Source organism: Venturia canescens, chromosome 3 (assembly GCF_019457755.1).
Source record: "Venturia canescens isolate UGA chromosome 3, ASM1945775v1, whole genome shotgun sequence".
Lineage (NCBI taxonomy): Eukaryota > Metazoa > Arthropoda > Insecta > Hymenoptera > Ichneumonidae > Venturia > Venturia canescens.
The window spans coordinates 26,549,931-26,574,032 of record NC_057423.1 but is presented as its reverse complement, the minus strand read 5'-3'; the positions used below and the strand labels follow the sequence as shown (position 1 = coordinate 26,574,032).

At 34.4% G+C, this 24,102-nt stretch overlaps 1 protein-coding gene across 1 annotated transcript in view; it reads right to left on the bottom strand.

Annotated features, from left to right (window-relative positions):
• Window positions 1-24,102, bottom strand: part of LOC122408579 (laccase-like) — an 885,959-nt gene that overhangs the window by 740,130 nt on the left and 121,727 nt on the right. Inside the window, exon 2 of the mRNA XM_043415437.1 lies at window positions 5,668-6,386. Coding sequence (XP_043271372.1) covers window positions 5,668-6,386 — 719 coding nt within the window. The remainder of the gene's footprint in view (window positions 1-5,667; window positions 6,387-24,102) is intronic.

Sequence of the window (24,102 nt, the reverse complement as noted above, 5' to 3'; positions counted from 1 at the left end):
CATACAAGGGCTTCTTGATGCCCATCATAACCAATCACCGGTGAGAATCTATCCGTCTCGACCAATCGCCGATGAGAAAGTTTCTGATAGTCCTCAATGTTTTCTTGTATACCGTCTGTTATCGTCTGTTCTGTTATTATAAAGTGATTGCGATCGTAGCCCCGTGGATCAACGGTGCAAGATTTGCAAATTTCGTTTAAATAAATAAAACATTATTGGAAATAGCAGTGAATATAATCAATTTTATTTTTTTCATAAAAGAAGTTTCAATAAGTTTCGAGCCCAATTCACGACAATAATATCTATAATAAATAAAACCTCAAAAGTGGATTAATTGATCTCATACAGTGTACTGAGAGTGAGTAAAATGTTGAGAAGTGAAAACATGAATAATGTGTGTCGTGAAAATTAAGAATTATCTATTCTACTTCGATATCGTAATATATACATAGATAGCAAATTTGCAAGATTTCGCGTCATGTTGACGTTTGAGGTTATGACCGCCGGAGTGCTGTTGCGTGCAGAGTGTAGAAAAATAAAAGTGGTTATTGAAAAGTGGAAGGAATCGATATTATTAATGACGTGACTAATTAGTGTTGAATAATAATAATAATAACAATGAGAAAAAAAACGTTCGTTCATTATAACCTCTAAAACGTTCTTTCCAAACAAAAATTTTATGTTGTGTAATTACATTAAAGAAAGAGGTGGATGGTTGTGTGTAAACGAATTCAAATAAATTTTAAAAAACTTTGGTCAAGTAATTCAATGTATTGTTGTCATAATTTCTTTCATTTAGTTTGGCTGTGTTCACCGGTCCCTTTTTTCCACCTCCTTAGCTTACAGTGTATTGTCATACCAATTTCTATTTGTTCTCCAGACAATACGAGAGATATTCGTATTTCTATTTTTTTATATTAATTTCAACAAGATAATTTGAAATATTTATAACAAAAAGCCTTCATGATTGCTTGTTCATACACCCAAGTTTTGAAAAATCTTTGGGCCATGTAAATGCATAGATATATTCACTTGAGTTGTTACATGATAAATTTGGAAATTTATTTCAATAAGTCATTGGGTGCTTAATTTTCATGATATCAAAATTTGTATTTTCGAAATGCAATAAACACCTCTAAAGTTTGACAAAGTGATGAAGCGACATGTATATTGAATATTTCCAGACCATGTTTGCGATTGGCATTGTGGGTTGAAAAATTCATGTCTGTAAGTCTACACCTGATCATTTTTGGATGTGATCAAATATTTTGTCTGCGGATAACCACGGAGACATACAAAATTACAGCATTTTGCTTGCTTCAACATGCATCGTATCTGTCACTTTTTTTTTGAATGTGTCATAATAAGTTTCAAAAATGTGGTTCATGTAATTTTGAAGTGTTTTTCCCTATAGCACCAAAGTCTGCATAACTGGTACGTAGCAAGTACCTATGAACTTTGATATTTCTGTGAAATAGCAGGTATGCCAATCTTTTAACTTTTTGGTTCCGACTGGAATATATTAACGAAGATATTCATTACTAAAGTCTTCACCTACTTATTTCTGAATAGATCTGAATTTACTGTTTTCAGAAACTAATGCACAGATACATGAAACAATTTTGATTTCCGTTCTCTTTCAATTGCGCTGTCTTTTTTCTTTTTAACTCTGCTCTGCTCTTTCCGATCCTTGTTTTGACTCCATCGGTTTGCAGCGGATCGATGCATATTATTAATTGGTTGCCTAATATGTGTCCTATGATTTTCTACTATTTCTTCATGCTGATTGTGGTAACGTGATTCAAGAGGTTTCCAATTATGATCATCAATCGCACATTTTGTACAACAGATTCTCAAAACAGTTTCTGGTCTTGATATAAGTGTAGTTATTCTTTTTCCACCTGGTCTGTCGAGTAATAAATTTTGAAACTTGTTCCAAAAAGTCTTTGCATGCTTTTTTTGCTGATAATATGAAAAGTTGAATCTTCGGAATGCGGTAGGCAAACACAAATATTGACAACAATACTTATGAAATGACGTGTATGTTGAGTATTCCTATTCTGCAAACTGCAAATGTGGAATTATTGGTGAAAACATTCATTACGATAAGTGTACAGTTGCTCAGTTTTCGATGCGATTAAGTATAATACCTGCCAACATCATGGAAACCTACAGAATTTCTGAATGTTATGTGCGCTATGTCATTTTAATGTAACATCATGACTTTGAACAACTTTTCACTATAATACTATATAGATTTGGACCATTGAAATACAGCAAAAATCTGCAAACTATAAAATTTATGTACTGTGCCATTCATTTTATTTTTTGACTCGCACCGTAACATAAATATCAAGTGAAAAATTCATTACAAAAGTCTTCAGTTGCTCATTTATGGATGGATTTGAAATTGCTGTCTTCCAAACTAATTGCGTAGATACATTGAATCGCAGCAGATACCTGCGAACTTTGAAATTTCTGTGGATAAGTATATGTGCTACTATCACCCCCTATCTTTGATTATAGTAATATGGAATGGAACTTTGTTCAGCAAGTTTTAAAGTGTTTCTTTGATATTTTTGTGTCGCAGCATGTGTGCCAATCATTTTAATTTTTTACTCCAACCGTAACATGTAATTTCAAAAATTCATCACAAAAGTTTTCAGCTTTACTATTTAACTTAATTTTCCTTTTTCTAAATTCCATGCTAAATTTCTTAATTTCTAAATTTCTTTCTAAATTATCCTGAAATGAAATTGTATTCCTCCACAACCAATGCAGGTACCTTAAACGTCTTTGATTTCCGTTGCTCTGTAGAATTAAGTACGCTCAGTTTTTTTTGCTTCTTTGAGTTCTGACACAATAGATGTTTTCGGGTGCCTTTTTTCTGCAACTATCAAACTGTAGATAATTGCATCTCAGCGGCCACTTGCAAACTTTGGAAATATATTTCATCGGGGCCATGTTTTGGATGACACGAAAACGTCTAGATTCAGAATGTAAAAGCGACATTTAAAAATGGCCAATTCTGTTGGATTTGTTGTGTCTTGAATTTGATCTGTCTTTCCTCTTTTCCTTTCTTTTTTCTAACGTTATAAGCCGGAAATCACATCACAGCCCGCAACACGCATTGCTACATGCTCTTGAGTTCCCAATGGACAAAATATATTAGAAGACAAGGGGAAAAATCGCCAAAGTCCAAGAACAGACCTGTGACGAAATATTTCCAGTACAATTTTAACGAAATTTAGGTCTTTTTTCGTAGAAACCAACGTTACAAGCCGAAAATCATATCTCGGCCCCCAACCCGCTTTTCACCGTGCTCTTTGGTTCCTAATTGACAAAACATATTAGGGTACAAGGAAAAAAAGCGCCAAAGTCCAAGAACAGACCTGTGTCGAAATATTTCCAGTAAAATTTTGACGCAAAATAGGTCCTTTTTCGTGGAAACCAGCGTTATAAGCCGAAAATCATATCCCGGCCTCTAACCCGCTCGCGACCGTGCGTTTGGATTTCTAATTGACAAAACATATCAGAGTACAAAGAAAAAAATTGCCAAAGTCCAAGGACAGACCTGTGACGAAATATTTTCAGTACTATTTTCACGAAAAATAGGTCTTTTTTCGTGGAAACCAACGTTATAAGACGAAAATCATGAATAATCCATAGAAATTCAAACTAAAATCCTATAGTCAACTGAAAATAAATAAGGAACTTTTGAGAAAAAAGACGTGATATCAAACCATAAACTTCCCCTAGGAAAAAAAAGGTTGGGACAAGTACATTGATGGTCCCTCGTTTGCTGATAATTCCATCCATAAAAAAAACTTCAAAAAATTTTTTTTTTAAGTTGTAAAAAAAATTATTTTATAAAAAAAAATACAGAACAATTCGAAAAAAATTTCACAAATCTTGAAAAAACATTATATTAAAACAAAAACTAATCTGTATCTATTTTTCCAAGTGTCAAAAGAATCAAATAACAAGTAAAAAATAATAAACCGAAAAATCGCCCTTAAAATCATTTTGGAAACCGATGCCTCATTCTTCTTATTAGATTCGAACAGCTAAATCAACTGAAAAAAATTCTATCTAATTTACGTGCGGCATTAAAATTTATTATATTAATTCGAGGCCAAGTATTTTCTAATGAATTGAAAAAAGTTATCACTTGAATTACGTGCAGCATTAAAATTTATGATATCCATCGGTGGACAAGTATTTTATTAGTAACTCCAAATTTTGACATTATTAAATTCTTTCAAGAAGCTTTTAAATCCAAAAAAATCACATGAAAGCTAGTCATATGTTACTCTATGGTGGCAGAGACTTATAAGAAAATCGATTCTTCTCAGACTTTCAGGATCCTCTGGTATTATTCACAAAATTCGACGTCGATTGGATCGATACAAATTATGTTTACATATGTGTTAAAAGTACTTGTCCGGCCCATCACTTTCCGTTTAAATTGTTCATCCCAATAATAATCAGTGGTTGTCTAGAACTGATGGATCACAAGTATCCATGCGGAGGGAATTGCGAGAATTATCTTCAAGTAATTTTTACGTAATTGCACTAATTTAATAAAAAAAGCAAAGAAATTGTTTCGCAATATACAAGGGATATTATTGTCCATTGATAAATGAAAATAATTGTACATAACATATATGTTCAAGTTTAAAAAATAACTCTCCAGTTTGTATTCAATGACGGCAATTTTTGTTTCTCACTTATTCTTCCAGCGAACGAATTCCATTCGGAATAAGAACTAACCTATACTATTATTAAGAACATTAAACTAATAATGAATCGCATTTCAATAAAAGTTTTACCGGATTCTGCCATCAATTCCATTTTTTCATGATAGATTTTTATTTAAATGAATAGTGATGGGCCGGACAAGTACTTTTAACACATATGTAAACATAATTTGTATCGATCCAATCGACGTCGAATTTTGTGAATAATACCAGAGGATCCTGAAAGTCTGAGAAGAATCGATTTTCTTATAAGTCTCTGCCACCATAGAGTAACATATGACTAGCTTTCATGTGATTTTTTTGGATTTAAAAGCTTCTTGAAAGAATTTAATAATGTCAAAATTTGGAGTTACTAATAAAATACTTGTCCACCGATTGATATCATAAATTTTAATGCTGCACGTAATTCAAGTGATAACTTTTTTCAATTCATTAGAAAATACTTGGCCTCGAATTAATATAATAAATTTTAATGCCGCACGTAAATTAGATAGAATTTTTTTCAGTTGATTTAGCTGTTCGAATCTAATAAGAAGAATGAGGCATCGGTTTCCAAAATGATTTTAAGGGCGATTTTTCGGTTTATTATTTTTTACTTGTATGCGAATATCTGAGTATAGTGGAGAATACGGATCCTCCCAAAGCGTTCTAGTTGACGCTAAACGAGAATAATGGCTTATTTATATAATTTTTTAAAGTTATCGAAAAAATGGTACACAAGATCTGAATTTGTATTTAACCTCGAACATCGATTTAACAGCTCAAAATACGTAAGAAATGTATAGTCGCATCCGCCGCACAACCAACTTTTTTTATTTCGTGTGCCCGTGTAATTACAGTTAAAAGTTGCCTGTAAGCCTTAAATACTACTTTATTTGTGCCTCAGAAAGGAAAAATTGTTACAAACCGTCCATTGACCTAATCCATTGATGAAAAAACTGTCAGGCAATTGTCCAGATTTTCGAATTAAAGTACCGGGAAATCGGTTTCCGGCACCTTCGTGAATGAAATCGGTAACCATTATAACATTGTCAAGTCCATCAAAATCCCAGATGTTATTAAAGGGCTCTTGATTTTTAGGTCGTCGCACAATGAGTGGTCCTACAAGGCCATCAACTTTTTGGAGAGCAACATGGGAGTGCCAAAAATGAGTACCAGCATTATTTGCTCTGAATTGATATCTAAATGTTGTGCCCTCCTGAATCGGACACTGAGTTATGTACGGGACACCATCGTAATGTTGATAGTTCTTTTGTAACAATCCATGCCAATGAATAGTCAGTCCAGTACCTGGTATTCTATTGGTAACATCAACTACCACATAATCATTCTGGCAAACCATTATCGCTGGTCCTGGGAACATTCTGTTTGCTGTTAGAATGCTTGATGTCTCATATCCATCAGCCGTAACACACTGACAATCCGGTACTAATCTTGTCGTTGTATTTGATGTACACAAGGTACAAGCTTTCGTTAAGGTTGCAAAGTATTCGACTGTGAAATGGTAGTGACATGTTTTGGGCTCTTCACCTTCTGTACACTGGCGCGCACACTCTTCTGGCGTCGATAACTTTTGTTTTTTTACCTTTGTCCCAGCATGAATTTCATCGTTTTCTCCTTTAGAATCTGTAATAAAATGAACCATTTATAAATCAAGTATGAAATGTGAAAAAAAGTGAAGTGTGGACTCCGCTGGTCAGTAGCGGCCAAGGACCAAATTACAATTCAAAAAATCAAGAGACTCGGTAGAGTCTCGGCACAGGTACATTGACAGCCCTGTCGCCAGCAGGCCCAAGGCTCTCGCCGAAACTATATTTTCTATGAATAAAACGATTCGCGGTGGTGGGGATAAAATTGGCATGTGATTTTCTTTAATTACGAAGCTCATGAGTTATGTAAGGCATTGAAAGTCGAACTTTCAACTAATTAAGAAGTTCTCTGTCGAATAAGCCCAAAATCAGAATAATCGGTGTCGTAATTGCTGAGAAAAAACTTTAAACGGGCTTAAGATTATGCAAAAATTTATTAACACATTCATGGTTTTCATATCTGTATACGTGTACTCTGACCGCTACAAACATAGGCTCCTTGGCCCCCATGATCACCAATCTCCGGTGAGAGAATTTTTATCGCAACCAATGAAGGATGAGAGAATTTCTGGGCCAATGACATTCAAAATAAAAAGAGCAGGGAAGATTGGCGGAAAGCTAAGGAGCTCGAAAGCTCGAAAGTCACCAGCTGAAGTTCACGTCATGTTGACGTTTGAGGTTAAGATCCTCAGAGTGCTGTTGTTGCGTGTAGAGTGTGAATGGTTAATGAAAAGTGGAAGAAGTCAGTATTATTAAGGACGTGATTAATCACTATTCAATAATAATAATAATGATTATGGTACTGAAAAACACACAGGAAACTGTTAGTATGATGTCAAAAATTTTGATTGAATAAATGTTTTCTAATTCTATTTTTTGTGTCATCATTATTTTTGAACATTCCTATCATAAATTTTGCTTCATATTTATTTTGGTTCTGCCCTCTCTGATCCTTGTTTTCACTTCATCGATTTGCAACAGCTCGACACATATATATGATAATTCGCTGCCCAGTATATGTCCTATCAAGAGACTCGGTAGAGTCTCGGGACAAGTATACATTGGAGACAAGTACATTTATGTTTTATGTAACCTCGACTGAGTAAAACCCGACGTGTTACTCGTGTAGTCCAAAAAATAAATGCACGATGATTTATAAGAAGTTGTTCGATCTATTCTCTGGAAACTTGCTTCAATAATGAGCAATTCATTACTAAAGGTTATAAAAAAAAACTATTTCAAACGTAATGAATAAAAAAAATGAATCTGTTAAATCTTGGTAATGTATGAAAAACATTTGGTTCAAAGGAACAAAAGGTTGTCAAATAAATGCAAAAGGGACGAGTACATCGGTATGTAAAAAAAATTACGAAACCAACTGTGTTTGAATAAAACAATTAAGAAAAGCTTTCACAAATCGTGAAAAAAACATTATATTTAGAAGAAATACAAATCCATAATTATATTGTAAAGGAAAAAAAAATTCAAATAGAACGTGAGAAATTCATTCCTACGGGAAGCATCCGGAACTTGAAAAAGTTCTAGTGAATCAAAAAGTTACCAAAAAATCGCATCAAAGGTAAAAGTCATTTGTTACTCTATGGTGACAGATACTTAGAAGAAAATCGATTCTTCTCAGACTTTCAGGATCCCTTGGTATTCACAATATTCGATGTCGATTTCGTGTCGGTACAAATTATGTTTAAATATGTGCTAAAAGTACTTGTCCGGCCCATCACTTTTCATTCAAATTGCTCATTCAAATAAAAATCAGGGCTCTTTTAGATCTGATGGATCATATGTATGCCTACAGAGGGAATTGAGAAAATTATCTCCAAGAGATTTTAACTTAATTGCATTCAATTTTTCTGTAATATACAAGAAATATTATTGTGTATTGATGAAAAAATACCCTTCGGAAGATAAAAATTGTCAAGCTTCCAAATTAACTCTCCAGTTTATATTGAAATTTTCGAGAGGATTCGTCTGTATAATCTCGTTTTTTTTATTATAACATACACAATTGCACTTTGTTAAAATCAACATAAAAACATGAGTGAATTGTTGCGAAGAAATAGTTGCCGCCGAGCATATATGAGATGATGTTCGAATTCAAGTGGGCGTGTAACGGCAGCGTTAATACTAGTTACATAAAAATAATACATTAATTAAGGTCTAGTTTGATTTTTATTTGAATGAGCAATTTGAATGAAAAGTGATGGGCCGGACAAGTACTTTTAGCACATATTTAAACATAATTTGTACCGACACGAAATCGACATCGAATATTGTGAATACCAAGGGATCCTGAAAGTCTGAGAAGAATCGATTTTCTTCTAAGTATCTGTCACCATAGAGTAACAAATGACTTTTACCTTTGATGCGATTTTTTGGTAACTTTTTGATTCACTAGAACTTTTTCAAGTTCCGGATGCTTCCCGTAGGAATGAATTTCTCACGTTCTATTTGAATTTTTTTTTCCTTTACAATATAATTATGGATTTGTATTTCTTCTAAATATAATGTTTTTTTCACGATTTGTGAAAGCTTTTCTTAATTGTTTTATTCAAACACAGTTGGTTTCGTAATTTTTTTTACATACCGATGTACTCGTCCCTTTTGCATTTATTTGACAACCTTTTGTTCCTTTGAACCAAATGTTTTTCATACATTACCAAGATTTAACAGATTCATTTTTTTTATTCATTACGTTTGAAATAGTTTTTTTTTATAACCTTTAGTAATGAATTGCTCATTATTGAAGCAAGTTTCCAGAGAATAGATCGAACAACTTCTTATAAATCATCGTGCATTTATTTTTTGGACTACACGAGTAACACGTCGGGTTTTACTTCAGTCGAGGTTACATAAAACATAAATGTACTTGTCTCCAATTTTTTTACAGCACTCATGCTGTTTTCACGGTTTGATTTGACTACTTTTTGTGCACTGTGAACTTGAAAAAAATTCACAGGACATGTTACGACACAACTATTATCGTTAATTCATTTTTTTGTTCGTTCCAAGAAATACACATAACTATTCTTGGCGTTTCTCGGCCAACTTCTTTTTTCGACCTTAGCATCATCAGCAAAAACCCATGACGTACCAGATCTTAACATGTTCGTATAATGCCCTTCAAATACTGTTCGATCATGATGGAAAATAGCACTATTGACTTTATATTTTTCGCCGCAAACAGTAACTACAGCGGATGGAATACCTTTAATACTAAAATCAATCTTTGAAAGTTTCATAGTTTTTTCATCTATAGATAATATTAAAAGTTGAAGAATCAAAACGCCTTGAACAGTTGATAGCGAAGTTTTTGTTAAGAGTGTTCCCATTCCGCCATAAGCGTTGCACTGATGTCTTTCAATCGGATTCCACTGAGACAAACTATGTTCGATTAATTCCTGTAAAGTAAAAGCTTTTTTAACACGCGGAAAGCTCAAAACTAGTATATTATTTGCTTGTTCATCTGTGATCGTATATTGACAAGCTTTACATCGAACTTTAATAATCAATTTATGTTCTACAGCATTTCGAAGTAAATCAGATTTTTTGCAGATTCCCATGAAAAATTCAGAAACGTCGTGCTGTTTTTTTTTGAATAAACGATTCTCCTACATATTCTCTTACAACGCATGAACTCACTGATTTATTTCTTTCCACATAAGACCGAAGTAAAAGAGGTATAGGATTTTCTTTCTCCTCCGAAGTCTGAAAAATTCTTCCCGAAGAGGTTTGCAATTGAAAATACATTGTATAATAGAATTAGCATAACCCGAAACACCATCCGTATTGGTTAATCCGTTAATAGACCAGGAGCTCATATTTTTCCATTCACTTGGCGCTGATTGACACTCCATAACATTTTTGGATATAGCCCAAACAAAATCTGGAATTTTGGGAGCCCATTGTTTGGCAAACTTTATGAGGGCAAGATCTGTACGAAACTTCTGTCTGAGACGATTGTATTCCCTTATAGCTAACTCATCTGCTTTTACAGAATAAGGATCGAAATTGATTAAATGTAGTCCGTCTAAGGTAGTAACACGAGAAAGACCGACATAAGTCTGTCCACAAGTGAATATAGAATTTCCTGCATTATAATTATTACCTATCAGTGTATTCGGAAAAATTTTTAATTAATAAAATAGATTTTTAGTTTCCCTACCTCGGAAATTTTTTAAAAAATTCCCTGCCTCATTGAAAGAGAAAAATATATCAAATTACGGCTAATAAAAATTCCAGATAACGCGATATTGAAAATCCAACTTACGCAGAATTAGTTTTTTTGAAAAATCATTTTATTATACATTAAAGTTGTTTTAAGTACTATACAGCCAAACAAACATGCGCGCGCATATTTTATTTCCAACTTAAATTTTACTTTGTTCGATTAAAAATCATCAGCACTTTCGAATAGTCTGTTATGCGGTTACAAATTCAGCGCCATTTTCTAAATTATCAAGAATTCCATCAACGCCCTCATAAATTTCTTCTCCAACCCTATTGACTCCTGAATTAACGAGTCAGAGCAAATTTCAAAATGGACCATATTTTTTACCAAAATACATTAAGCAAACTCGTTTCTGAAAAACACGATGAACCAAGCCACAAGTCCGTAACTTCTTATCAGCAACAACGAGGAAAACTGCAAAAAACGTAAATATATATATATATATTATTTAAGTGTTTCAAACCATGATTGCAATAATTTCCATCATCGACTAATTCGTAGCGTTAAACTTGGATACTGACTTACCTTGAGAAACACTTGAATCAATGGTTGTGTCTTGGCAAGAGCAACACGAAAAATGACCAAGCAGTTTGGACGGAATTCTCACAGCGAAAATCCAGAAATATTTTTTTTTTTAACTGAAATAGAATACAATTAATCACATAATGATGACTTCGTTTCTCATTCAATTTGATAGAAAACTACAAAAAAATGCATATAAATATACCTGAATCGAAATTTCATTCTCTGTAGTATCGCACCTTTCAGAACTGAAAAGTTCTAACATATTCCCAACGAGTCTGACCCAAGAATCTCATTCCCAGTATCCACTCATTTGAAGCCCATGGCTCAAGGAATACCTCCATACACTTAAGATCACGAAATCTGGACAATCAAGACTTTGAGCCATATATTTTCATGGAACGCTTGAGACTGTAAAACCGTGTTGATCAACCAAACTGAGGTCATGGAAAAAAATCACACCGTGTCCATTTGAATCAAAAGAGTTTTATCAGGAAACACCGCTTCCACTGTAATAAAAAAAAAATTTTATTGCAATTTCATCTTCATCTATACTATTAAACTGAACGAGTTTATAGGGCTTGTGGTTTATATTCTGATTGAGGATCAAATTTTGATACCTTTATCTCAGATTTGCTGGTCCGTAACAAGTTCTGACACTTTAGGAACCTGTACGCTTGGACCATTGCGACAATCTTCAAAACCAAAAATGAAAAGGAACAGCAACAGACCGCTTCCACATTTCATTAGCACTGGAGATAAAAGATTCTGTAATCAGAAAATTACTATTATATTGAAAAATTATTCTACTTACTCAAAAGCATTGTCACCGGAGCCTGCAAGTATACTCACCCGCACTTGATCTTTCTTCATTTTCTTTGCAGATCAACGTTGATCCAAACCTCAAGAAATCTCTATCCGAAAGGAACCAAAATTTTATCTCGGTCTTCTGACTGGCAGTCTTCAAGTATGAAACTTTAACGCTGTTGATTGCAATTTCATCTTCATCTCTACTATTAACTTGTGGTTGAAATTCTGATTGAGGATCAAATTTTGATACCTTTATCTCAGACAACAAAATTTTTGCTGGTCCGTAACAAATTCTGACACTTTAGGAACCCGTGGACTTGGACCATTGCGACAGTCTTCACAACCAAAAATGAAAAGGAACAGCAACAGACCGCTTCCACATTTCATTAGCACTGGAGATAAAAGATTTTGTAATCAGAAAATTACTATTATATTGAAAAATTATTCTACTTACTTAAAAGCATTGTCACCGGAGCCTGCAAGTATACTCACCCGCACTCTATCTTTCTTCATTTGCTTTGCGGATCCAAAAATTTTTGTTGATCCAAAAATTCAGAATACGGACCAACTCAAGAAATCTCTATCCGGAAGGAACCAAAATTTTATTTCGGTCTTCTGACTGGCAGTCTTCTGCGTATGAAACTTTAACTGTTGAAAACACAATCTTGGATTTCGACCTCTATTTCGCTTTTTTTCATCTTTACTTTTTTCACCATTTTCACTAAACATTGTCCTGCTTTTAAATAGTCGGTGAATAGTCGGTGAAAACTGTTACATTCGCGATCTTTCTTTTACATCACGGAAATATATAGATATATACTTGTACTACAGAGAACTGTCAAACGCGATCTTTATAACCTCATTCATTTAACAACACACCATACGTCATATCACGAAATATATATAAGTATATACTTGTATTATGGCACCAGAAAAAAAATATATTGGTATATAAAATGTATTATGGCACCAGATTTGTCACTAAAAAAAAACAAATAAACATCAAAAATGTGTGCGAAAATCCGACCCATTTTTTGATGCTATTAAAAAATAAATAATTAATATCTCTTCAACGCGTTAAGCTACAGAGTTCGAAGAGGTCGCGATCGAAAGAAAAAAAAAATAAAAAATACGGTAACTTATAATATTCTCTGGAATACTATAGTTAATTAATTATTAAAGAAACAAATTTTGAAAATTTTCGAAAACAATTGGAAACGCTATCGCTCCGGTAAAGAGTCTCTGGCAGCAACTCGTCATGTCATGTTGTTGTTATAAATGTACTTGTCTCAAAGTCGCTGCCGCGACTCTAGATTGACAGCCCTATCGTTTGCTGGCCCGAGGCTCGCCGAGTATACTTTCTCTGAATAAAACGACCTCTAGGAAAAAAAAGGTTGGAACAAGTACATTGATGGTCTCTTGTTTCTGGATGACATAGAAAAAAGATTTAGAACCAGGAAAAAAATTCTATAAAAATAATAAACGAAAAATTGAAAAGTTCAAAAAAATTCAACAAAAATAAAAAACAATCGAAAAAATTCTGTAAAGAAAAATAAAAAAATTTCAAAAAAAATCATAAATATTAAAGACATTGAAAAATGTACTATCCAAGTTACATGTAGTATAAAAATGTATGATATCAATTGGAGGCCAAGTTTTTATTGATAATTTGGAATATTTATCGAACAAATTGGAAACTTTAATGAAATTCATGATAATTATTTTCACGAAAAAAGTTAATGAAAAAAAAGTCATAACGGAAGTTACGTGCAGTACTAAAACGTATTATATCAATTCGAGGTCAAGTATTTATCAGTTATTCGAAATATAATCTCCGGCGACAAATGAGCGTTGAGAATCCTTGTCGGACTCACAACGTTTTATCAAAATTACTAAAAAATTAATGGAAATAAAATCATTAAAAATTCACATGAAAGTCATTCGTTACTTCAACAAGGTACACACTTTAAAGAATCGATTCCCCTCCGATTTTCAGGATCCCCTGGTATTATTCACAACATTCAACTTCGATTGGATCGGTACAAATTATGTTCAAATACGTCTTAAACGTACTTGTCCGGCCCATCACTTTTTATTCAAATTGCTCATTCGAAAACAAATCAAAAGCTAAGTTAATGCATGTGTTAATATTAAGGAACAGTAATTTCCGAGAAAATAATTTTCCTTCGAATCGCTCTTGTCAAAATGAAACGAAAATGAAAGATGAAGTTGATTAATCTATTTATATTATATGGAGTCATAATTCACAACAAAAACATTTTTCTCCAAATTCCAGGAATCCACGTGTCGTACTCGACTAGTGATATTTATCAAAATGTGTACGTGACTATAGAAAAAAAACATTGCATGGCTGAGTAGGTTCGAAAATTTCTAGTAATGCGCCTGATTATTTCTCATTTTCATTGGTTCTTACCGAATGGTATGTGTTCACTGAAGAAAATGAGAAGTGGATATTGCTATACGAACTTGCGAACAATCAAGCTCAAATTACTTGGAGATATTATTTTTATTTCTATCCATTTTATTATATTTGTCATTATAGAACAGCCCTGATTTGTTTTCGAATGAGCAATTTGAATAAAAAGTGATGGGCCGGACAAGTACGTTTAAGACGTATTTGAACATAATTTGTACCGATCCAATCGAAGTTGAATGTTGTGAATAATACCAGGGGATCCTGAAAGTCAAAGGGGAATCGATTCTTTAAAGTGTGTACCTTGTTGAAGTAACGAATGACTTTCATGTGAATTTTTAATGATTTTATTTCCATTAATTTTTTAGTAATTTTGATAAAACGTTGTGAGTCCGACAAGGATTCTCAACGCTCATTTGTCGCCGGAGATTATATTTCGAATAACTGATAAATACTTGACCTCGAATTGATATAATACATTTTAGTACTGCACGTAACTTCCGTTATGACTTTTTTTTCATTAACTTTTTTCGTGAAAATAATTATCATGAATTTCATTAAAGTTTCCAATTTGTTCGATAAATATTCCAAATTATCAATAAAAACTTGGCCTCCAATTGATATCATACATTTTTATACTACATGTAACTTGGATAGTACATTTTTCAATGTCTTTAATATTTATGATTTTTTTTGAAATTTTTTTATTTTTCTTTACAGAATTTTTTCGATTGTTTTTTATTTTTGTTGAATTTTTTTGAACTTTTCAATTTTTCGTTTATTATTTTTATAGAATTTTTTTCCTGGTTCTAAATCTTTTTTCTATGTCATCCAGAAACAAGAGACCATCAATGTACTTGTCCCAACCTTTTTTTCCCTAGGGGAAGTTTATGGTTTGATATCACGCCTTTTTTCTCATAAGCTCCTCATTTATGTTATGACGGTTATAGGATTTTACTATAAATTTCTATGAATTATTTGCTTAGTACATTTTTATAGATTCCATTCTCATACGAACATTTTTTATGGGATAATCTTTTTCATGAAATTTTCAGCAAATAAGGGACCATCAATGTACTTTTCCCAATCTTATTTTTCCTGGGTATGATGTTCGGCTTATAAAGTTGGTTTCCACCATAAAAGACCAATTTTTCGTAAAAATGATAGTGAAAATATTTCGTCACAAGTCTGCCTTTGAACTTTGGCGATTTTTTTCCTTATACTCTAATATGTTATGCCTATTAGGAACTCAACAGCATGAAGGAATCCGGGATGAGGCCCGCGAATTGAATTTCCGTTTATAATGTTGGTTTCCACGTAAAAGACCAATTTTTCTTCAAAATTGTACTGAAAATATTTCGGCCCTGGTTTGGTCTTGGACTTTGGTAATTCTTCTTCTTGTCTTCTAATATGTTTTGTCTATTGGGAATCCAAGAGCATGAAGAAATGCGTGTTGTGGGCCATAATATGATTTTCGGCTTATAACGTTGGTTTCCACGAAATAAGATCTATTTTTCGTTAAAATTGTACTGAAAATATTTCGTCACAGGTCTGTCTTTGGACTTCAGCGATTTTTTTCCTTGTACTCTAATATATTTCATCTATTTGGAACCCAAGAGCATGGAGAAAAGTATGTTGCGGGCCGAGATATGATTTTCGGCCTATAACGTTGGTTTCCACTAAAAACAACAAATTTCTCGTCAACATTGTACAGAAAATATTTCGTCACAGGTCTGTCCATGGAGTTGGGCTATTTTTTCTTCTACTCTAATTTGCTATGCTTATTGGGAACCCAAGAAAATGGTAGAAAGCGGGTTGGGGGCCGAGATGTGATTTTCGGCTTATAATGTTGGTTTCCACGAAAAAGATCTATTTTTCGTCAAAATTGTACTGAAAATACTTCGTCACCTGTCTGTCCTTAGCCTTTGGCGATTTTGTCCAAGTCTTCATACCAAGAAAGAACTGATGTAAAGATTTCCTTAATAGAACAGATTTTATTTATCCCTTTTCTTCAAAATTCAAATGAAAGATAGATCAAATTCAAGACACGAAAAATCCAACAGATTTGCCCACTTTAAATGTCGCTTTTGCATTCTGAATCTAGAGATTTCATTTCATCCAAAACGTGCCCTCAATGAAATATATTTCCAATGTTTGCTAGTGGCCGCTGAGGCTCAATTATCCACAGTTTGATAGTTGCTGAAAAAAAGTACCCGAAAACTTCTAACATTTATTATGCCAGAACTCAAAGCAGCAAAAAAAAACTAAGCGAACTTAATTCAACAAAGCAACAGAATTCAATGACGTATAAGGTACCTTCATTGGTTTTCGAGGAAAACCATTTCAGGACAATTCAGAAATGAATTTAGAAATTCGAAAACTCACAATGGAGTAGAAGAAGGAAAATTGAAGTATCTAGAAAAGCGGAAGACTTTTATGATGAATTTTCTAGATTATATGATACGGTTGGAGTAAATGATTTGAATGATGGGCACACATGCTGCAACACAGAAATATCAAAGTTTGAAAGTATTCGCTGTATATCAGTCATACAAACTTCAATACTATTTGAAAAGGAACACCTAAAAACTTGCCGAACCAAGTTCCATTACGTATTACCATAATCAAAGATAAGGGGTGATCTGTTGCATATATTTTTATCCACAGAAATTTCAGAGTTCGCAGGTATCTGCTGCGGTTCAATGTATCTGCGCAATGAGCTTCGAAGATAGCAAGTTCAAATCTATCCATAAATGAGCAACTGAAGACTTTTATAATCAATTTTTTTCTTCATATAGATGTTACAGTTAGAGTCAAAATGTAAAATGAATGGCACAGTATTTAAATTGTATAGTTTACAGATTTTTGCAGTATTTTAATGATCCGAATCTACAGCATTATAATCAAAAGTTGTCAAAATTCATGATGTTACATTAAAATGACATAGTGCACATTGCATTCAGCAATTCTGTAAGTTTCTGGGGATGTTGGTAGGTATCATATTTGATCGCATCCAAAACTGAGCAACAGTAGACTTATCGGAATGAATTTTTTTTATAATAATTCCATATTTGTAGTTTGCAAAGTGGAAATACTCAACATAAATGTCATTCTATAAGTTCTGTTATCAAAATTTGTGTTTGCATACCGCATTCCTAAGATACGACTTTTCATCTCATTAGCAAAAAAAGCATCCAAAGACTTTCTGGAAAAGTTTCCAAATTTATCACTCGACAGACCTAATGGGAAAAGAATAACTACACACTATACCAAGACCAGATTTTTTTTTGAAAATCTGATTTACAAAATGTGCAATTCAAGATCATGATTAGAAACCTTTCGAATCATGTTACCAGAATCATCATGAAGGAGTAGAAAATCATAGAACACATATTAGGGAACGAATTAATAACCATCCATAAAAAAAAACTTGGAAACCGATGCCTCATTCTTCTTATTTGATTCGAACAGCTAAATCAATTGAAAAAAATTCCACCTAATTTACGTGCAGCATTAAAATTTATTATATCAATTCAAGGCCAAGTATTTTCTAATGAATTGAAAAAAGTTACCCCTTGAATTACGTGCAGCACTAAAATTTATGATATTAATCGGTGGACAAGTATTTTATTAGTAACTCCAAATTTTGAGATTATTAAATTGTTCTAAGAAGCTTTTAAATCCAAAAAAATCACATGAATGCTAGTAATTTGTTACTCTATGGTGGCAGAGACTTATAAGAAAATCGATTCTATTCAGACTTTCAGGATCCTCTGGTATTATTCACAAAATTCGACGTCGATTGGATCGATACAAATTATGTTTAAATATGTGTTAAAAGTACTTGTCCGGCCCATCACTTTCCGTTCAAATTGTTTATCCAAATATAAATCAGGGCTTGTCTAGAACTGATGAGTCACAAGTATTCATACAGAGGGAATTGAGAGAATTATCTTCAAGTAATTGTTACTTAATTGCACTAATTTAATAAAAAACGGAAACAAATTGTTTCGGAATATACAAGGGATATTATTGTGCATCGATAAATGAAAAAAATTGTACATAATATATATGTTCTAGCTTCCAAAATAACTCTCCAGTTTATATTCAATAACGGGCATTTTTACTTCCCACTTATTCTTCCAGCGAACGAATTCCATTCGGAATAAGAACTAACTTACACTATTATTCAGAATATTGAATTAATAATGAATCGCACTTCAACATATTTTTAACCAGATTCTGCCGTACAATTTCGTTTTTTTATGATTGATTTTTTATTGAATGAATAGTGATGGGCCGGACAAGTACTTTCAACACATATTTAAACATAATTTGTATCGATCTAATCGACGTCGAATTTTGTGAATAATACCAGAGGATCCTGAAAGTCTGAATAGAATCGATTTTCTTATAAGTCTCTGCCACCATAGAGTAACAAATTACTAGCTTTCATGTGATTTTTTTGTATTTAAAAGCTTCTTAGAACATTTTAATAATCTCAAAATTTGGAGTTACTAATAAAATACTTGTCCACCGATTGATATCATAAATTTTAGTGCTGCACGTAATTCAAGGGGTAACTTTGTTCAATTCATTAGAAAATACTTGGCCTTGAATTGATATAATAAATTTTAATGCTGCACGTAAATTAGGTGGAATTTTTTTCAATTGATTTAGCTGTTCGAATCAAATAAGAAGAATGAGGCATCGATTTCCAAGTTTTTTTTTATGGATGGAATTATCAGCAAACACGACACCATCAATGTACTTGTCGAAACCTTTTTTTCCCCAGGGGAAGTTTATGGTTTGATATCACGTCTTTTTTTCTCGAAAGTTCCTTATTTACATTTTGATGACTATATAATTTTAGTTCAAATTTCTATGAATTATTTACGATTTACTGCTTATAACGTTGGTTTCCACGAAAAAAGACCTATTTTTCGTCAAAATTGTACTGGAAATATTTCGTCACGGGTCCATCCTTGGACTTTGGCGATTTTTTTCTTTGTACTCTAATAAGTTTTGTCAATTAAAAACCAAAGAGCATGGTGGAAAGCGGGTTGGAGGCCGAGATATAATTTTCGGCTTATAACGTTGGTTTTCACGAAAAAAGACCTATTTTTCGTCAAAATTGTACTGGAAATATTTCGTTACAGGTCTGTTGTTGGACTTCAGCGATTTTTTTCCTTGTACTCTAATATGTTTTGTCAATTAGGAAGCCAAGAGCACGGTGGAAAGCGAGTTGGAGGCCGAGATATGATTTTGGCTTGTAACATCTGATTCGTTGAAAAAAGCCTGATACCGCACAATCAGTATTCTAGTGAAGAACATTATACACTAGAGCTGTAGGATTGTAATATATTTGATATTTTCTTACGGTTCGAAATCATTTTCGTTGTGTGATTTAAGAAGTTTTGTTTACATTTTTTGTGGTATAATGCGAAAACGGGCGATCATCAATGTAATTGTCCAAATTTTTTTTCTCCGAGAGACGATTTTTACGGCTTGATATCAAATCTTTTTTCTGTGGTAGTTCTAAACCACAAAAAATATTCTTAAATAAGATTTTCTCAAGTTCTCCAATGTTTCTATTGTGATATTTAAAAATAATTCTCCTTTCTCCAATGATTTTCTTTAAGTTTTGTACAATTTATAACAGTTTGATATTCTTCGAACGTTTGAAGTGATATCCTCAATTTTTCAACCATTTCGAACGTGTCTATAATTTTTTGGGATTAAAATCATATTCCGTAAGGTTTTTCAATATTTTGTATCATTGTGGAATTTTCCCCCTTCATTTATAAATTTTGTTTTCATCTGTTTTGATGAAATCATTGTGAATAAAGAAAACATGAAGATTTTTCAATGAAACGAATTTTTGGATTGATTTTCCTTAAAATTTGACAGAAGGAGAAAGAAAAATAGATATATAATGTTCACCAAGTCCACCAGAATTCGCAATTTTCACATATGTTTATTGAATTCTAATGCTAGTTATTTTTATTTCATTAAAAAACGTGCTTCCAAGGACTTTTTGAAGCAATCTTTTCCATTCGTATTATCATTCCCAGAGATAGAAAGTTGACGCACCCACGTCGATGCACAAAATTTTCAAACTCTGCATGTAGCCACCAAGGTTCAACCGGACAAAAGAAAAAGTATGAAGTGCGTCAAGACCAACAGAATTGCTTACTTTTTAATATGAGCATTGCATTTTGAAAACATAACTTCTTATGCCATTCATAAACAGGCCATCGCTGACTTTTTGTATCATTCATCATTATTTTTTATTATTGATTATTATTTATAATCCATTTCCAAATCCTATAATTCATGTATAATTTTTATTATTTATAGATATCCATATTCCATAATCAAACAAAGAAGTACTAATACCTGGCATGCATGTCAATACACAGAATTTTCCAAATTTGCAAGTATTCGCTGCGATTTATTCATCTAAATTTTGGTACAGACAGAAAAAATTACCACCGATTCATAAAATTTATTATGCCAAAACTAAAAGGAAAAAAGACAGCGCACTTGAAAGTGAACAGAACGCATAATTGTTTCATGTATCTCATTCATATCTTACAGTTGGAACCATAAAGTGAAAAGATTGGCACACCTACCGCTTCGCAGGAATATCAAAGTTCATAGGTATTCGCTGCGTACCAGTAATACAAACTTTGGTGCTATGGGGCAAAAAACTTTAAAATTACCCGAACCACATTTTTGAAACTTATTATGGCATATTCAATAAATAAAGTGACAGATACGCTGCATGCTGAAGTAAATCAAATAGTGTAATTTAGTATGTCTCCATGGTTATACACAGACAAAATATTTGATCACATCCAGAAAAAATCAGGCGTAGACTCACACACATGAATTTTTTAATCCATAATGCCAATCGTAAACATGGTCTGGAAATACTCAATATACGAGTCGCTTCATCATGTTGTCAAACTTAAGATGTGTTCATTGCATTTGGAAGATACAAATTTTGATACCACGAAAAATAAGGAACCAATGACTTATTGAAATAAATTTCCAAATTCATCATGCAACAATTCAAGTAAATATCTATGTATTTACATGGCCCAAAGATTTTTTAAAACTCCTGTTTGTAAACAAGCAATCATGAAAACTTTTTGTTATGAATTTTCCAATTTATTGACATCAATATGAGGAAATAGAAATACGAATGTCACTCGAATTGTTTAGAGAATGAATAGAAATTGGTATGAATACACTGTAAGCTAAGGAGGTGGGAAAAAGGGCCCGGTGAACACAGCCAAACGAAATGAAAGAAAATATGACAACAATACATTGAATTAGACACTTTTACTTGACCGAAGGTTTTCAACATTTATTTGCATTTATTTACATACAATCACGCATATTTTTCCTATAATGTAATTACACAACATAAAATTTCTGTTAGGAAAGAACGTCTGAGAGGTTATAATGAGCGAAAGTTTATTTTTCTCACATAACTCCCGTTGAAAGTTTTTGAAGAACCAGAACCAGGATTGCCACAAAATTATGTCATAAATAAACGTAAAATCAAAGAATTTGTACAAGGAGAAATTTCCCAATACTAATATATGTTCTATATAACAAACACTCGTGTACCGATTGCGATGAGCGTAAACTAACCCAAGTAGTAGGTGGTGCACTATGGCGACCCCCACTCCTATCCCCACTCCTTTCCCCCACTAGGCCGAGCGGCCGGCGTTGTGGGCGAGAGGTTTGCGGGTGTGCGGAGGGGGTGAGCGTGTCGTCATAGTGCACCATCGTTTTTTCCGGTGTATATTTTTTTATTTTATATTTGTAAAAAAATATAAAATAAAAAAATCTCTCTTTCTATATACATATTAATTTTATTTTTAAAATGGATAAAAAAAAATCAAAAAAAATTAAAAAGAAAAAATAAAAATAAAATAAAAAATATATATTGAAAAAACTCACCGGGGTGACGCGTCTCTCTGTCCCCGAGCCAGGCGCCACGACGCTGTCTCGCGCACCATTGTTTTTCACGCGCGCGCACACACACACACACACACACACACACACACACACACACACACACACACACACACACACACACACACACACACACACACACACACACACACACACACACACACACACACACACACACACACACACACACACACACACACACACACACACACACACACACACACACACACAACTCTTCCGGGTCGTCCGGGGCGGCAGCAACGCCGAGGAGCCCGTCTTCAACCCCTTCGTCGTAATCGGGATAGGCGGCCCGCAGTTCGTTCACGAGAACACCCCCGAGATCCCGGCCGTCCTCGGCAAACAGCTGGATGCTCAGGGGGTGACGTGCAGGAGGGCTCATGACCGTAGCCGTAAGAGGCCCCTCGCACAGCGCTTCCATCTCATGGATGGGATGGTGAAAAGCCTCTAAGTAGGCGAGGCTGTGGAGGGAGCACTCTATCACGAGCACCGGTATCGCCTCTAACGCCGGTGAGGAGTGGTAGAGACAGCTTAAATCGAAAAACTCACTGTCACCGTGGTCCACCAGATGCACCTCGACAAAATCACCGCTATCGCAGTACACTATTTCCCCACGGTACGCAATACGCGAGCCCCGCAGCACCACCACACAGTTCACACCCGGCGTTGCCTCCTCGCTTTGGATGGGCCGGCCCAACCTCCCGTCTATAAACTCACTATACATTAAATTTACCACGTGGAGATACAATTGCTCGAGAGCGTTGGTACGGATGTACAGGTACGCAACGCTCAACAACCGTATGACGCGGCACGTAAATGAGCGAGCCAGAAACTCATAATAGCGGTAGTGCGGATACATTTTGAGGAAAACAAAAAAAAAAAAGAAAAAACTTGTAGACGGACAGAATATGAGAGAGTGACCGGGACGAGATACTCGCGCGCGACTCGATTGAAGACTGATGGGCGAAAAAGGCTAAGACGTTTATGCAAATACGTGCTTATGATGAGCACATCATTGCAGGGGTAAAAGAAGGACAGGAGGGGCCGTAAAAACAGCCGACACCTCGGCCCGATGCAGTCATCCTCGTATACGGGGCAAAGGATTCACACATGCCCTCTTGCTCGCTCTCACGCTTAGATAAGGCCGCTCGCGAGGCGCGATGCCTCGCGAGAGCTTGAGGTATTCGCTGCTTCATCAAAACTGCACGTGGCTGCAACCTCGACGGCGTACACCCTCTTACTCGCTCTCGTGCTAGCATACGCGTCAACGTATACGCTCTCGCTCGCTCTCTCTTGAGATGCGGTACCTCGCGCTCACCGGGCACAGCCTCTAAGCAGGCGGGGGAGTACGTCATCGTAGCATTGACCTTAAGTCATAGCATAGCCAAGGTATTCGCAGCGGCATCAAAATTGCGCGTGGCTGCAGCACCGATGATGTATGCCCTCTCGCTTGCTCTCGCGCTAACGTATACCCTCTCGCGAGATGTGTTGCTTCGCGAGGGCGTGAAGTGACCATCTCGCTCGCTCTCATTCTTAAGACGCAGCATCTCGCTCGCTCTTTTGCGCGCTGCGATGCCACAGTGTTTGAGAGCTACAGCAGCAGCGATATTCTATGTCGTCTCGCTCGCTCTCACGGTAGTATGTACCCCTCACTCACTCTTTCTCGTTAGATACAGAGATCTCGTACTACAGGGTTGCAGCAGAGATGTCATACGCACGCTCGCTCGCTCT